Genomic DNA, 16,755 nt, shown 5'->3' on the forward strand with positions numbered 1-16,755 from the left:
AAGATAAGTTGGCCATAAATCCTTTTTTCATACCCAGCAAATAGACTTAAGTAGTTTGAATCTGTCTGACAATCAATCCAATCAATTTAAACCGTACCATCTGTTACTGAGCACCAGTTGAAAAAAATATATTTACCAAAGATAATGTAATTCGCCAACATAAACCACTCGGCGGTCAACAAAAAACTAAACGAACTAAGGCACATTATGGCTTGTTTTGGACTAACATTTTTGGTCAATGGACATGCCTTGGGTCTGAATTCAGGGCTTTACAACCTTGTCTTGGGACTACTTTGCAAAAAGCTCCAATAAACTCCTCCAATGATCCCACCTTTAGACAAATGGTCACTAATCCAAGAGTCAACCAAGTGGTAGAAATGTAAATGAGTATCATGATTTAAGAGAAAGTAAAGAATGAGTTTGATGATTTTGGAAAAGTTTGAGAAGTTGTTGCTGGTGGAGAATATTGACCACAGGGTTAAGGCCTCCAGTCTTTAGCGGCAAAGTCAAAGGAGGAGGGGATGGTTTGCAAAGCATCTCTGTTGAGATACACATCTTCTTTATGCGTCCGAGCAAGTCTTCTTACTTAATGGATCCTATTTTCACTCTTGGAACTTTTTTTGTTATCACAATAGAAGCATGCAGAATCCCTAAGGTATTTATAGGATCTTTATCCTGATTATGCATTGACCACAGAAAAAGAGACTTTAATAACTGCATCCCTGTGCCATACGGTCCAACACTACTTTCTCCCTATAGGTATCATTTACCGGTATAGTGTTTCCCCTGTGACTGCATTCTACTATCAAGGGAATCCCTGCTACCGTTTTATTGAGTAAGACTATCCTTTCATGCACTAAATGCTCCTATCTAGGATAAGTGGTGTAGGATGCCTCGGTAGAAGGCAGAATGCCTGCCAGTGACTGTTTCTGCTGTTTAACTAGTCACTCCACATCTGATTGGCTGACTTTAAATTAATCATTCATTACTAGTGTGTCAGTGTTTGGTGTAGCGTACTTGCAAACTAGGTCATTTGGCACGAACGAATGTGCTCTCAGGCTTCGAGAACGGACATCTTGCATAAGCCTCTAAACATTTCAACACCCAGTTACGAAAGTCCCATTTTCAGCCATACATCCATGTGTCACATAATCATGTTCAACTTACCTTAAAGCACTTACTGTTGTAGTTGCCATGAACTCACTTGTTTGTATGCTTTTTAACACATTATTGTGTTACTGAGTACATTATAAACAAAAAACTCATGATTGAACAGAAATTAATGTAGTGATGTCTTAATGGTGTTCCTGCAGTAATGCAATTGTGTTTATTGACTTTGTCTGCTTGGGTATACATTTCTCATTTATCTGTTTCCATGGACAGCTGCTGGATTTTCGCGATATCACAAGATCACACGTAAATCCCTCTTGTAAGAAGGTTCAGAGCGATATTTTCGCTCTTCAACATACTGGCCTTGGCAAGAGTTTGATTGACAGATGGTTGATCTAATCACCTGCCAAGTATTTTTTGAAAGTGCCTGCCCTTATTCAAACAGTTTCCAATGACGGCTTCTCAGATGGTTCTGTGTAACAAACCGTCTGGAGCGTCAGGTTAAATAGTTCTATTTTATGAAAGTGCCCTCTAGTGGCCAAACATTTATTCAATGCAGCTTTTACTTTTGGTCTGTTAAGCCCCAAGGTCCCCGCCGGCGGGGACCCTGTTTTTTTTCTTCAGGACACTGTGTCTCAGGGGATCTTAATATTTAAGAACCTATTAATTTGTTATACCAGATTAACGGAAATAATCTCAGCTAACTGACGATATAAACAATTTTTACCAAAACAAAACACAAGTCTCATAAGAAGCATCTAAATGACCCCTTAGCGAAAAATGCTAACGGACATTGGCACAGAACTCAAGATAAAGATACCCTTATTACTTATCATAGCTGCACATACAAGATATCTGATTAAAGATGAGGTTCCACAGATTATTTAGGTATATAGTATCATCACTGAGTGATCCGAACTTGCGACAGGGGAAGTAAAGACAGACATCATAACACGTACCTTTACGGAGCTTCTAGGGAGATCGTCTCACCGTAGCTGTTAATCTGATCAAAAGACGTGTTCAATGGCATTAAAACGAGTAAAAACGCGGCTGAATCGGTTAATCCATAGGTTGATAAAGTTTCTGAGCAATAATTTGAATTATTTATAATCCATAATTCCATTTTTATGTAAAAATCGCAGAGCAAAAGTTAGCTGCTAATGGTGCTTCCGGTCTTGACAATGCAGCAGTCTAACACACCCAGCCAGAGATATGAAAAATCCACCCAAATGGCCCCAGAAGAGGTTTTTCTTTTGCTAAATCTGTCTAAAAAGGTCAAATATCCATTGTTTTGCATCAATCCATACAGGGTACAGGGTACTTATTATATGTTGTACTTTGGATTTCTAAAGCTTTTAGTCTACTAACCCATCATCCAAGGTTAGTTTTCACTATAAGTACAAAATATCTTTTGGACGGACACTATAATTTACAGTTTTTTACCATGTTCAATCTGAATTTTCTTTAAAATAAAAAACAACTATATTGAATCTGACTTTTCTACATCCAACTGACAGGTTTATCATTATTTTGAGAAAAAAGATTATTAATTTAACCCTTTTAGAAGGGAAGATATGGTCATTTGTTCTGGGAATGTCATTTTCGAGCCTGAAACCTGAAAATCAGGCTCGGGGTTTAACAGGTTAAGGGGGTATTCCACCAGTTTCTTATAAATGTTATTATTATTTTATCAAACTTTTATTTAACCAGGTTTTCCCATTGAGATCATCGATCTCTTTTTCAATGGAGACCTGTCCAACATGGCAGCAAGTATGTTACAACGTGAACATAAAACAACAGATAACACAAAAGGACAATGATACAAATGATACCCATGATGTCATCAAGTAACCTCATTGAGAAACACTGCTGGCAACGTTCCGCCCAAGGCCCTATCCTCCCCTATTAGAATTGTACATTTGCGATGTGTTTTGGAAGTTATACGGTCTGTGTTTACATTAGCAAGCATCACTAACACCCAGAGCTAACACTGGAGAGAGTATGTGTAAAAAAACGGATATAAGAAGGTACTCAACTTGTGGTAAACCCACGAAAGAGAAATGTTTGAGCTCCATACTGTTTCAGAAATAACCCTTGATATGGTTTGGAACATAATATGGCGTTTAATAACGGTAGCGTTTAGCTGAGTTTCTGCTGGAAGACACTCTTCTCTGAGAGCTCACTGCTTTCATGTGGAAAGGGGCGGGCCAGCAGCAGCTCAGGTTACATTTGAAGCTATGGACCCAGAATCAGCACAATTGTATCAGGGCTGAAATAGAGGAGTATGAGGCATGCTTCAATACTTGATCTGTTTGATATTTTGAGCAAAACCCTTCATAGACATGTTTTTGATATATCTGAAACCTATAATATATGCCTAAAAATAGTATAATAGGAAACCTTATAACCAAACATTTTTCTGATGGCCAGCAGGGGGCGACTACACTGGCTGCAAAAATAATTCAGATTGTATAAAAGTTTATGAAAAAATCTGTTATATTTTACTGACCAGTTCATGGCCTCAATCACTAGTCTAACGTTGTTTTCAATACAGCATGAACATTAGTTATTAAGTTGGTCCTTTAGAGAAAAACATAAAGCAGGGCATGCTTTAGGATTTGGCTACCTTGTGAATGACAGAAAGCTGAACGGTCTGGGTGTTTCGTCATTGAACTTGAACCCTCATACAGTGTGTGTCCAGTTCTACAAAAGATTGGCCTAAAATGCATTTTTAAGTGTTTGATTGTATTCACCTTCACCCTTACTCAAAATATGGATACTTCTGGTTTAAATAAACTAAGATTGCGAAGGCCAAAACCAACCAACCTATCAAAATGCCAAACTCAGGGCATCATAACAGATGCGGACAAAACAATTGATTACATCTCAGTTACTACATCTTACCTCTCAGTGAAGCGATCACAGGCTCATCTAGAGAATATGTAGCCACCTGCCATTATTGTAAATCCTCCTCCTCCCCCATCCACGACACAGGCTGGCATGCAAATTAAATTACAGGCGATATAGAGCTCCATAGGGTACTGAGAGTGCACTCAATTCCACTAAATTCCAGTGTTTGTGTGTGTGTGTGTGTGTGTGTGTGTGTGTGTGTGTGTGTGTGTGTGTGTGTGTGTGTGTGTGTGTGTGTGTGTCAGTGTGTGTGTGTCAGTGTGTGTGTTTATGTTTAAAGAGAGAGAATTAGTCCTGAGAGAACTGCTAGAAACCTTGGAATTGACAACCCCTCCCCCCTACCCTCTGCTGAAAAGGACTTTCCTCTTGCCAAGTGGCAGCGTGTATCAAGGCCTTCATTTCAGGATCGTAGCAAATGAGCTATGTTTCTCTGTTCTGTTGCCATGGGTAACACATATTTTTCTTCTCATGTCTAATCTTGGCGTCTCTTTGAGATATCTTTCATTTGGAAGGCCTGCCTGCTGCTGCAGCGTTGGTACTGCCTTGTCAGATACGAGGCTTTGCGGTGCTACTGTTCGATGTATGGATGGATTATTTGATCAAATATGAACTGTAAACAGCTGAAATAGGCTTTTTAATCTACGTCTACGACTGCTTTGGCATCTTAAACAAGCATTCTCATAAAGCTTCACATCTACATGTAATGTTCTCCTAAAATAAATTACAGAAGTTTGAAGCACTATGGAGTTGTGTGGCTGCACTGGAATAGTTACGTCTTACTGGTCAAATCATCTCCGATGATTATGGAGGCTTGGGGAGTAACAGAGAACATGGAACAATGTTTCCTGTACTGTATAGGAGTTAAAAAAGATAACTTTTTTCTGTAAAGGTTACAGAAAAAAATAAACCGACTCTGACGCAAGAGACATCAAGCTTGGTCAATGGAGACGTCATCACTCATAGAAAGTTATGTTAATGTTGACCTTGTGTTTTAAGAGACTTTTAAAAGGACACCCCAGAGTGCATGTTAGAGTTTAACAAAAATAAATCTCCTCTGGATGAGGAAATGCAGACCAACAGTTTTATATTAAATATTTACAAGCATTCAACTGAAATTTAAGTCAACTACGCAGATATTACTTTACATAAAATAATAATTTAAATTATTAAATGACTCAAACATCACATTTTAAATGTTATTAGAATAATATGAAATGGTGGTGCTTTAAAGTGACTGTGATTATTTTCTCCGCAGGTGAATACACTGTGATGACGGCTCATTTCCATCTGAAGAGGAAGATTGGTTACTTTGTTATCCAGACATACCTCCCGTGCATCATGACAGTCATCCTTTCCCAAGTGTCTTTCTGGTTGAATAGAGAATCAGTGCCAGCCAGGACTGTGTTTGGTAAGCGTCTGCCTTTGTCAACGGCCATACCATCTTTCATTCAAAGATATATTTTAAATGGGTAATAAACCTCTGGCTTTACCTGTCATTAACGTAATCATGGGTGGGTTACCAGACAATAGAGCCCTGGGCTGACACATGAAAAGGCCCCATCACCTGCCCTACATAAAAGCAACACTCACAGACTTTAAAGTTGTTTGGCATCTTTGTGTCCCTTTTGTAGTCGTTACACATCTCTCTGTGGTTTTTGTATCTCTTTGTAGCTGTTTATTGTTTGTTAATATTTGTATTTATTGTCTCTGTCTGGTCATTTGTGTTTCTTTGTAGTTGTTGTGTGTCTCTTTTTAGTTGTTTTGTATCTCTTGGTAGTAATTGTGAGTCACTTTGTAACCATTTTGTGTGTCTTTGTAGTCATTTTCTGTCTTTTTGTGTTTTGTTATTGGGAATTTCTTTGTTGTCTCTAGCTGTTTTGCATCTCTTTGGGATTCATTTAGTCTCTTTGTGCGTCTTTTTTTAATAAACTCCCAGCCGGTAGTTGTTTTTAAGTCACATATTTGATGGGAAGGCCAGGGGAGCTCCCTGACATTTTGGGCTGGTTCAGTTAACCATATATGAATGGAATTGGTTTATGAATGTGGGATTTCACACGCATGATAGCATGAGGACTTTGCTCTAGTTAGTCAAAATCCCTGTTGTTAGTATGGGGGAATTGAATAAGGCAATAACAATTTGATGACATAGTGGAGAATAGGAGAAAACAAAAATAAAAAGGAAAGAGTCTTCAGGGGCCTTTCAATCTCATAGGGCAACATGTTTTTAGACTTGTTTGTTAGCCAAGTGGAACTAATGACAGTTATCTAAGACTGGTTTGCTTGTAGAAAGAAAAAGAGGTAGAGAACTCTTGTCCTTTGGCCAAAGATAGCAAACCTGCTGAGCAGTTAAAGCATTACTGACGGTCAGTGGCTCTAAGGGTAGAGTAGGCTAATAGTGACCTTATACTTTTAAGAACAAAGGACAGTAAAGACTAATGCTTATTCTTAAAAAGGTCAAACAGTGGTTACAGTGTTATGTATGTATATTATATAACGCAATAATTTCTTAATGACTGATTTTCTTTTTTCCATTTCTAGGTGTAACCACTGTTCTCACAATGACAACACTGAGTATCAGTGCAAGGAACTCACTTCCCAAGGTTGCCTACGCCACTGCCATGGACTGGTTCATCGCCGTCTGCTACGCCTTTGTCTTCTCCGCTTTGATCGAGTTTGCCACTGTGAATTACTTCACAAAGCGCGGCTGGGCTTGGGATGGAAAGAGTATTGTGACTGAAAAGGTAACAAGTTGAAAAACTATTTGTTTGACAGGCTACATTTTCAAAGCGAATCTATTGGCATTGTGACCACTGTACGTTGAAGAAAGTAATGCTTTCAGATTGGACAATGGAGTGCTGAACCATTGACAGTTCAAACATATGGTTATCGTTTGGAATGAAAAGAAAACTACTCACTGTAGTTGAGAAAATGGTTGTGGTTCGGGTATATTTAAGTTTATTACATAACAACAGATATGTATACAGGTCAAAGTATCTTAAGTAAGTTACGCATGTTAACAATTTTCTTTCCACGTTGAGGAATGATAACAGCCTACTGAGCCAGGGTGGTAAAGCAGGGCTACACCACCTCAAATCTAGGATTCCTATTACCACTGACAATGGACATTAAATGGGCTGATTATATTCAAAGTTAAAGGGTTCTTACAAATATCACTTCCTGTGTGACCTCACCCTGCGTCCAGTCCATGTCAGTATTAGTCCACCTGTGCTGCCAAGTTTCAAACAACCTCGGAAGTAATGGAAGGCAAAAAAAACGTTGAAAGTTACAGTGCATCCTTGTACAATTGTTGACATATTTGGCCTTGGTGTTGATCTATTACCAGAAGGCATCCAATGCCATTTCGCTGCTTCATTTACATGTCATTTAAATTCATGGATACACTGTGACAAGTGACAGATTTCAGGGTTGCATGTGTCTTTAAAAACATTTACATCTAATCCTTGTGGTCTTTCAACAGAAAAAAGAGAGGGCTTCTATCGCCAAGAAGAATAATGCCTACGCTGTAGCAGTGGCCAACTACGCGCCAAACATCGCCAAGGACTCCAGCACACTTCCAACTATCGCTAAAGGTGGATCTATGGATCCTAACAAGCCTAGAGCAGACGGCAAAGCACCAGATAGCAAGAAGACATTCAACAGCGTTAGCAAAATAGACAGGATGTCAAGGGTTCTGTTTCCGGTTCTCTTTAGTAGCTTCAACGTTGTGTACTGGGCGACCTACTTAAGCAGAGAACCCGATATAAAGGACATGGTCCCCTCCACTTAGAGGCCAGTTGTAGTGCGTTCTGGTCTGGGGTCCAAGAGACGAACCAAATACCTCCAACAACTGTGTACATATACCTTTGCAGAGTGAAGTCCTGGATTGCAGTGTGATCCTCTATCTCCGCCTGTTTTCTACACTGTCTGCAGCACTTTTGAAAAGCCCGGCTTTTGTAAATGTGTATGCATATTTATATTCATGGTTTCATGGTGACATATCGTGTGGTTACTTCTATTAGAGTGCATATTACCTTGAAAGTATGTTTCCAGTTACAGTATGTGGCCACTGTACATACAACTCAAATGAAGAGTAAACAAATAAACGTGAACACATACATTTTATTTACTTCTAATGTGTTGAAGTTTGCTGGTAATGCCCACTCTCTCAATATTATAGATTTTGTTTCTCTTTTGAGTGAAAGGATTTTTATCACATTTAATTACTTTCTTTGCCATCTAAGAGTGGCCTGACTCTTTTTTTTTCAAAGCCAATGCAAAAACACATTTTGTATAATATTGTTACAGTGTCAAAGTTGTTTTATTATCTGTGACTGCAATCACACTCTGACCTCCAGAGTTATTGAAACACCTCAAGCCAAAAATGTTGTTAAATATAGAAAATGCATAACATTAGTGTGCTTGTGTGGTATTGTGAAAAAGTAATGAGAATACATTGGGTAGGAAAGAAACAATCGAGAAACAATCAAACAATAAACAGAACTACAAAACACACATAGTGTTGAGGTGTTAAGAGAAAAAACTCAAGCGTTAGGTCAGTAATGCCTAAAATAAAGTCACTATGTTTTTATTCAGCGCAAATTAAGGAAGCTGATATTCAGTCAAAATAAATTCAGAATGAAACAACGTTTGTTTTATATGTTTACACACTAATTGTATGAGGTTAAGTTTTGTTAGCCCTGGCAGAGTTTAAGAATAATGAAAAGGATTTATTTTTAATCTGAATTAAACTATATAGCCTAACTTAAAAACATTATGAGCAATACCTGGCCTAATGATAGGAGTCTATGAACTGTATCAGGGATTTGATATGCAACAGCAACATCATGGACTAAAATAACCTTCAGAATCTAAATGTATTTATCAATGTTTGACCGCTAGAAGAAAAATAAAAGAACACAATAAAGAGCTGACAGAAACACATCCCCCTATTATCAAACAAAGTGCCAAAAAACAGACACACAGCAACATTATCATCACATTGGACCTTTACATCTTACACATGTAAGTCCAGTATTCACTCTTCGTTTAGCTCTATTTTGGTCTCCTACAACTCCTGATGCAAATAACTGGGACTTTAGCATTTCATTTCTCTGACTTTCTTCACCAGCCAGCCGTAGCTAACCTTGTCAGATTGACAATTGGTACTGTTGATAGTTGATTTACAGAATACAGTAAATGTAGAGATTTCAAACCAAGAAAAAAAGAGCTACAAAAGGCTAAAAAGCAACTTGAGCGCTGCTGAGCGTGACCAAAATGTTCTGTAGGTACGTCCTCTCAACTTATCGCAGACATGATGATTAGTTCTTTATAAAAGGATTAACGCCACAACAATAATAAAAGTACAGATAATAATTCATTGCTAAATGTGCAAAGAATTTAAGAGATTGCAAATAAGAAACAAGAACAAAAGAGGTGTTGCTGCACAAGCACACTAATACAGACCATTATTTACTTTTTAAATGATTTATTTACCAAGGTTAAAAATCCAAAATCTAATTTTGATGTGTTATTTGAATGCATACAAACTCCTCAGTGTGAAATGTGAAAAAGTCCCATCACTCATTTAAAATGATTATATGGCTGCTTTTTTGTTGACAGACCTGTGCTGGAAGTAACTCTGGAGGACAGTGTGGATGAATTGGTGTAGACTAGAGCCCCGTGGCACTACTTATCAGCATGTCTGCCATCTTTCATATCCAGTGTCTGTCCCTTCACAACATTTCATGATCACACAAGCTATTCAAACAAATTGCAGGGATAAAACAGCAAACACGGGCCTGTTTTGTGCCAAGATCAACCCCCATCAATCGTTTGTAGAAGATAGTCACATTCTTATACCAGTATTTATTATTTGTAATTTGCCTAAAGTGAGAAAATACAGCCAGGATTTGGGACTCAATTATTTATTTTCTCATAAAATGGTCATAGATTTGTAGCTTGATCTTGTATTTGTATGCAGATTGATTGTCACTAAAACTTTGAATTAACTCAGAAGCCATACAGTCATCATGTAATCCAATTCCATCAGCAACAATACAACAGGGACAACAAATGATTGTACTTTATGAGCATATGACACTGTGGTAAAAAAATGATGTATAAACCTATTTTGAAGATATCACAGATGCTGTATATCAAGAAGACAAATCGTGTATCAAGCCCCATATCAGCAGCCATAAGCAGTATGGTACTCTACTGTAAGTCTTTCCTCATAAAGTGATATTTTGCTTCACACCTATATTTATTTTGTTTTTGTTTGTTGACTCAAACTTTGCATGAAGAAAAAAAACCTAGCTTTTTTATTTATTTTTAAGAAATTATGTTGTCAGTTAGAAATTATTTTTAATTCAAATTCCACATCCTGATAGAATCTTAAACATTCCAGATAAAATGATTGTTCAAGATGTGGATGCTTGATTCGGTGCACAGTTTCTAATAAAACACATATCATTTCAATTCTTTATATCTAGTGCGTGCCATGTTTTTTAATTAGAGCCTGACTGATGTAATACAAATATGATAATGTCATATTGCCCCATTATCTACGGTGGCAGACAGGCGCAAACACACTGCAACGGCCCAAAATATTTACATCACATGAAACATGTGATGTAATGTGAAAATATGAAAACACAAATGTGCCATGCTGCAAAACACAACAGAAACAGGGAGACTAAAAAAGTGATACACACAGCATGGGACCGGAGGGCTTGTTGAGATTAGTTTTAAGGCCAACAATCACTGGAAACGTACCTTAAATGTAATTTATTGGCTTTTATTAACAATGTGATCCCATGATTGCTGTAAGCTAGCTAGCTAACGTAGCTAACCTAGTAATTATAAATATACCGGCAACACTCTTACGATTCTGAATCAGACTAACTATATACTATATAGAGAGAGATTTGTACAACGTCATAATCCCCGAATGTCAACAAGTACTACAGTCCCAGCAGTGTCCCCATCTCCGTTGTTTTTGTAGCTTCTTGCAGCTTCTAGCAGCATTTTGTATTTGCAGCGCTTTTGGTAAACTTGTAAATTATTTCTAAATGCTGAGCAAGTTGGTGAAGCTATTTCTTAATTTGCACTTGTTTTGGCACATTTGTGATTTTATATATTACATAGTTTGTCTTAATGTAAATGTTTTGCGCCGTTTGTTGCACGTTTGCCACTGTTGGCCACCCTCATTAGCTGATACAGTACATATGGCGATACGTTTAAAAAAAAAGTGGGGTTGTATGAGGGCCCTTTGCATAGACATGTACAGTGGATGGCAGTCACCATGCCCTATAGTTTGGAGAGGAACCTGCAGGAACCTATGTACTGCAGTGGAGAGGGGCAACAAAAAACATATTTTTGTTCGGGGAACTAAAGTCGTTATCTATTTGATGATGTAATGTTTCATTGATTGGCTCGTGTGTTTGTGTTATTGTGTGACTATGGTGTTACTAAAGGGTTATTTCAGATTCAACAAAATGACATAAACAAAGTAACACATTAAGGCAGCAGCGGTAGATGAGCAACTCAGCCTTCTTCGAAAATGACTGCCTTTGTCAACGGAGTCTTGTGGCGTGAAAGAAAGTATTAACGGATTCAGTTCCCCGTCCAAAAGGCTGTCTGATGGCACGGTAAGGCAGTGGAAATATACTGTACACTTAAGCTGACATTGAAGTTTTGCTGTATGTTCCTCCAAACAATGGAGGAACATCCTTCAAACCATCCCAACTGTCCAATCTTATCTCTGAATAACCCCAAATTCCCAGAAGCCCATCAGATCATGGGAGCGTGAGCGAGACAAGTAAGCGCCTCTTTAGCAGAGAGGATGCTGTCACGAATGCTTGGACGCTGCTAGTGACTGTCATTACGAGCGTGTTGGTAAAACCAACAGAGAAAGCCCTGTGGCACTGAGCTGTAATGCAACGCTCGCTGAAGTTTTATTTTCCGGCCGGATCTTTCCACCACTTAAGCGCGGTGTGAGGTCTCCTCTTCTTCAAGCTCCATTGCCTCAGACCACAGCCGACCCTGGTCATCTACTCAGAGGCTGCCTGACAGAAATCTGATGGATGGGAGGTGTCTAACTGCACGGCAGAGCAGGGATTATTACATACATGTCCTGGCAATCTTCATAGTTGAAGATAATTTACATTTATTCAAAATGTCGGATCGGAATACTAATAGCATGCATTTTTGTAGAGTTCAACTCTTATCAGAAAGTCCTAGTGAAGAGAATAAGTATTGCTTTCAAGTTACTGCTTTAAATTGGACATTGACTAAAGACCTGAAATCTAAATTTGATTTATTTGTAGTAGCAAGAGAACAGGCCGATGCACTCCTGGAGAATTAACATAGGAAAAGCTAAGCCTTAGAAAGGTTATGTGGAATCAATATACATGATTACATTGTTTTGTTTTCAGGAAACTTGATCTAGAATGCTGCTGTCTGGCAAACGTTGCTTCATGCGCAAAGCATGAAGGAGGCAAAAGTCATCCCAAAAATTGGGAGATCGGTTAGGATGGATCAAATAAACACAAGTCTTTCAGATTACTTTTCGGGCCCCTTGTTAATCCAAAAGTCTGTCACAATCTTAAGGAGAACCCAAATGCAGCACTCGAGAAACCAAGGAGAATTGGCAATAAACTTTATTGGAGATTCCACTGGATCTGAGGAATACCAACCGAGCAGTTTAACGCACCGGAGGACAGCCGGCAGAAGGTGAGTCAGGGTCAGGCAGAGAGTCAGGGAGTAAGCGAGGCGGTCAGCGTAGATACTGGCAGGGTCGGATAACAGGCCAGACCGGATAGTCGAGGGACAGGCAGGATCAGGGAACAGGCAGAGCAGGCAGATCGGGGACAGGCAGGGTCAGAACCGGGTAGGCAATCTAGTATCAGACGCGGGAAAGACAAGCATGAGGCAAAGTACAATCTGGCAAAGAGTGTGTGTAAGGTGCGGGTTTAAATACTGGCAGAAGCTAATGGGTGCAGAAGAGAAAGAGAGTGAGCTAACGAGTGGGTGTGGAAAACAGGTGAGACAGGTGAATGGAAAACTACTGGTGAATGATGGAGCAGACTATGACAAAGTCAGTGTTGACAACTTCTTAGGTAGGTTTTGTAAAAGATCATAGGTAAAAGTAGGTAGGTTTGTATACGCAAGGTAGTTAACGTGATATATGTAACATATTTTACAAGTAGGCGACATAACTTAAGTTACAAAACAAGCCAACACGTTCTCACTCCCAACCTGTCACATGTTGATGGTCGGTCAGGGCCCCTCCCCGTCACTCTATTACGCACAGGGTACCCCTTGAGAGTCAGTTTGCAACGGGCAGGGCGTCCCACAGACCTTCATAGACCTCCCATAGCGTTGATAATAGAGGCCATGAGAACGCTCCCCGGCAAATGCCCTATCCCGACGGCCGGCTGTTATTGTCAATATTAATATAATAATTATTTATTTTTTAATAGTCACACTCGATTTCGCAGATTTTCTTGTTGCCCCAGCTGGTTGACACCTCTTTTAGAAGAAACAAAGGCTACATTAATGTATTAAATCGATGTTAATCCATGTTTGTGGAATTAATGGACGTGCCGATTGCGTTGCCAATGCAATAATTTACAAACTCTTCAACTACAACCCTAATTATATTTAAAAACATTTTAGAAGGCCTCACGAAATACTTTAATGTAAATTGAAATTTAAATGTGAAGGGATGGGTGTAATGTGGTGATTATTATTCACCCACAGATCTATGGGTTGGGGTATTGTTCCTCACGGACATTTTAGTTAACCGGACTTCCTGTTGATGTGAAATCCGATTTTTTTTTTTTAAATAAAATAATACTTTATTCCGAGTTTGCTTGCTTTTCTCTTTGAAGCTCATCACATAACGGCATTGTAATACACGGTTCGGCTGCATTAAATATTACACATCTGCCGTAGTTCGCTATTTATAGAGCCCTGATGAGAAGACTTCTAGACAGGAAGAACTGCCGCCAAAACTGATTATGTGACGTGGATCATAAATATATCAATTAAACAAAATCTTCAATTTCTCTTCACAATATAAGTCTCCTCGCAGTATCAATACTAATTCCACTGACTTTTATATTTGATCCAATTGGTATTTTGGTATATGTACACCATAACGGTGCACAGCTGATAGAAAGGGACACCTGGTGGTTAAAGCACGTTATTGAAATGTATTATTTGTATTATTAGATATTAATAGGAGACACAGACAGACAAACTAATAAGGCTTTATTTAAACATTAAAGAATACTTTAGGTTAAGGTCTTATTTTGAATAAGAAAAAAGCTTTGGGGGTGTAAATATTAAGCCTGACAAAGTACTAATATATTGCTTTCCTGCAATGTTAACTACTGTATGTTTAAGCACTTATTTTAACTGATATTATGTATTATACTCTTATAAGATGTATGTAGATAGTATAAGAAATGTGCAGAATACGACAGTTTAATGGTGGAGGTACACACATATTGAATTGATAGATGTCTTGTAATGCACTGTTGGACCCGTTCAAATCCAGTTTTGGACAGTCTGCCGTGGTTCCATCCCATTTCAAAGTGTTGTTCGATGCTCGGCGTAACCCTCGGTGCACACTCAAACATCCAATCACAGAGCTTGAGGACTATCACTGGGTTTTTCAAGCGAAGCGGAGAGAATACTTACTTCCGGGTGTACAATTCTCTAAAGCAACTATAGCTGCTTCGACCCTCGTCCCGACGGACTCCAACTTGTGTTTATTAATCAAACAAATAAATAAACACAGGGATAAGGATGTGTTATTGTTGAGTAAATAACAGTGTGTGGTTTAGAAAAGAATACACAATTAGAAGGAAAAAATGATGAAACAATACAGATTTCAGTATTCTGAGCCCCTACTCTCCCCATAACTGACGGCAACAAAAGTCCTACATTATTAAATTAAAATAAAGAAGTAAAAACGATAAGTGTGGCTTGATATTGAGTAAGAAAAAGGTTGATAAACACTGTGAGAATGGATCTGCGGAGAGCATTTCGGCGCGATCCCAACTCGTCAACGTTCAGGGAGCTCTGCAAGTCAATGGAACGCTCTGCCCGTTGAAAACTGACTCTCAAGGGGTACCCTGTGCGTAATAGGCATGGCAATAGGGTGACGGGGAGGGGCCCTGACCGACCGTCAACATGTGACGGGTTGGGAGTGAGAACGTGTTGAACAAACACACAGTAGCTATTTTAACCCATACCATGATCTTTTTCCAAACCAAGCCAGCTAGTTTTGATTCAATTCACACACCTTTAATACATCAATCAATCAATCAATCAATCAATCAATCAATCAATCAATCAATCAATCAATCAATCAATCAATCAATGCTTATTTATATAGCCCAATATCACAAATGTTATATTTGTCTCAGTGGTCTTCACAGTTTGTATAGAATATCAGTATGACAATACGACAAACATCCTCTGTCCTTAGACCCTCACATCGTACAAGGAAAAACTTCCAGAGAAACCCCACAGTTTAAAGGGAAAAATGGGAGAAACCTCAGGGAGAGCAACAGAGGAGGGATCCCTCTCCCAGGACGGACAGACGTGCGATAGAAGCCCTGTGTAAATTGAAGAGATAATAGATTTTACAGTATAGGTAGAACAAATGTTTGGAAATGCATGTGTCTATAATAAGAAGATTAATCCACGAGGATGTCAACAATCCGGTGGGAGCCATCAGGGAAGAAGTATTGTGAGAGTCTGGCAGGACCACAGTGATAGGTTCAGCCACAACTCGAAGTCCAGGACTCAAATCCAGAACTCAGGATAGAGGATCCAGGACAGCGGACCGCAGCAACAGGATCAGCCACGACTCAGGATCCCGGCGTAGATAGACACCAAAAATTAATTTGGGGGAAGCTGGATTTTTCGGAACATGAGAGTACAAAGCTACAGTCAGACAGAAGGAAGAAGTAAGGTTTCCCCCGACAGTCTAAGCCTACAGCAGCTAAACTAACGTGTCTACATACATGGACTCCCTTAGGATAGGTTGAGGGGAAGGGGTAGCAAATAAGAAGTAAAGAACAGAGGTGGAGAGGCACAACGTGTCTACGCACTTCCTTAGGATAGGGTCAGGGAAAAGAGTAGGAATTAAGATGTATGCGCCACATCTATACTATGAGCGCATTGCTCCTAAAAGGTTTTGTCACTGACACCAATCAACAGCTGTACGTCGACTCGGCAGGGATGAAGGCACGTATAGGCCTCTCCCTGCTTTCACCGTCTACACACACAAAGTGTGCACCAGGTGCACACAATCAACCAAATGACATACCATCAGTAAGGAAAAAGAGTAAGAACTAAGATGTATAGGTGAAAAGGCACAACGTGTCTACTTCAATGCATTCTTATTAGATTATTTGATCAACTATAAGCTTTATCAAAAAGGAAGATCTTAAGCGTACTCTTAAAAAACGGATAGGCTGTCTGCCACCCGAACACAAACTGGAAGCTGATTCCACAAAAGTGGAGCTTGATAAGAAAAGGCTCTGGCTCCCATTGTACTTTTAGAGACTCTAGGAACAACCAACAACCCTGCATTCTTGGAACGCAATGCCCTAGTTGGACCGTAGGGTATAATGAGTACTTCAAAGGGGACTGTGAAGCTGACAATTGAGCGGCCCGACCAAGCAAGGAGGCAGAGGCAGAACGTCCAAAAATACA

General features: G+C 39.2%; 1 protein-coding gene across 2 annotated transcripts in view; it reads left to right on the forward strand.

Annotated features, from left to right (window-relative positions):
* Positions 1–10,279, forward strand: part of gabra2b (gamma-aminobutyric acid type A receptor subunit alpha2b) — a 37,408-nt gene extending 27,129 nt beyond the window's left edge. For both annotated transcript variants that reach the window (XM_079667814.1, XM_079667815.1), the window contains 3 exons: positions 5,276–5,428; positions 6,559–6,761; positions 7,499–10,279. In XM_079667814.1, the coding sequence (XP_079523940.1) occupies positions 5,276–5,428; positions 6,559–6,761; positions 7,499–7,807 (665 nt within the window). In that variant the 3' untranslated portion in view covers positions 7,808–10,279. The remainder of the gene's footprint in view (positions 1–5,275; positions 5,429–6,558; positions 6,762–7,498) is intronic.
* The last annotated feature ends 6,476 nt before the right edge of the window (positions 10,280–16,755 follow it).

This window comes from Notothenia rossii (genome assembly GCF_949606895.1).
Source record: "Notothenia rossii genome assembly, chromosome: 3".
Taxonomy (NCBI): domain Eukaryota; kingdom Metazoa; phylum Chordata; class Actinopteri; order Perciformes; family Nototheniidae; genus Notothenia; species Notothenia rossii.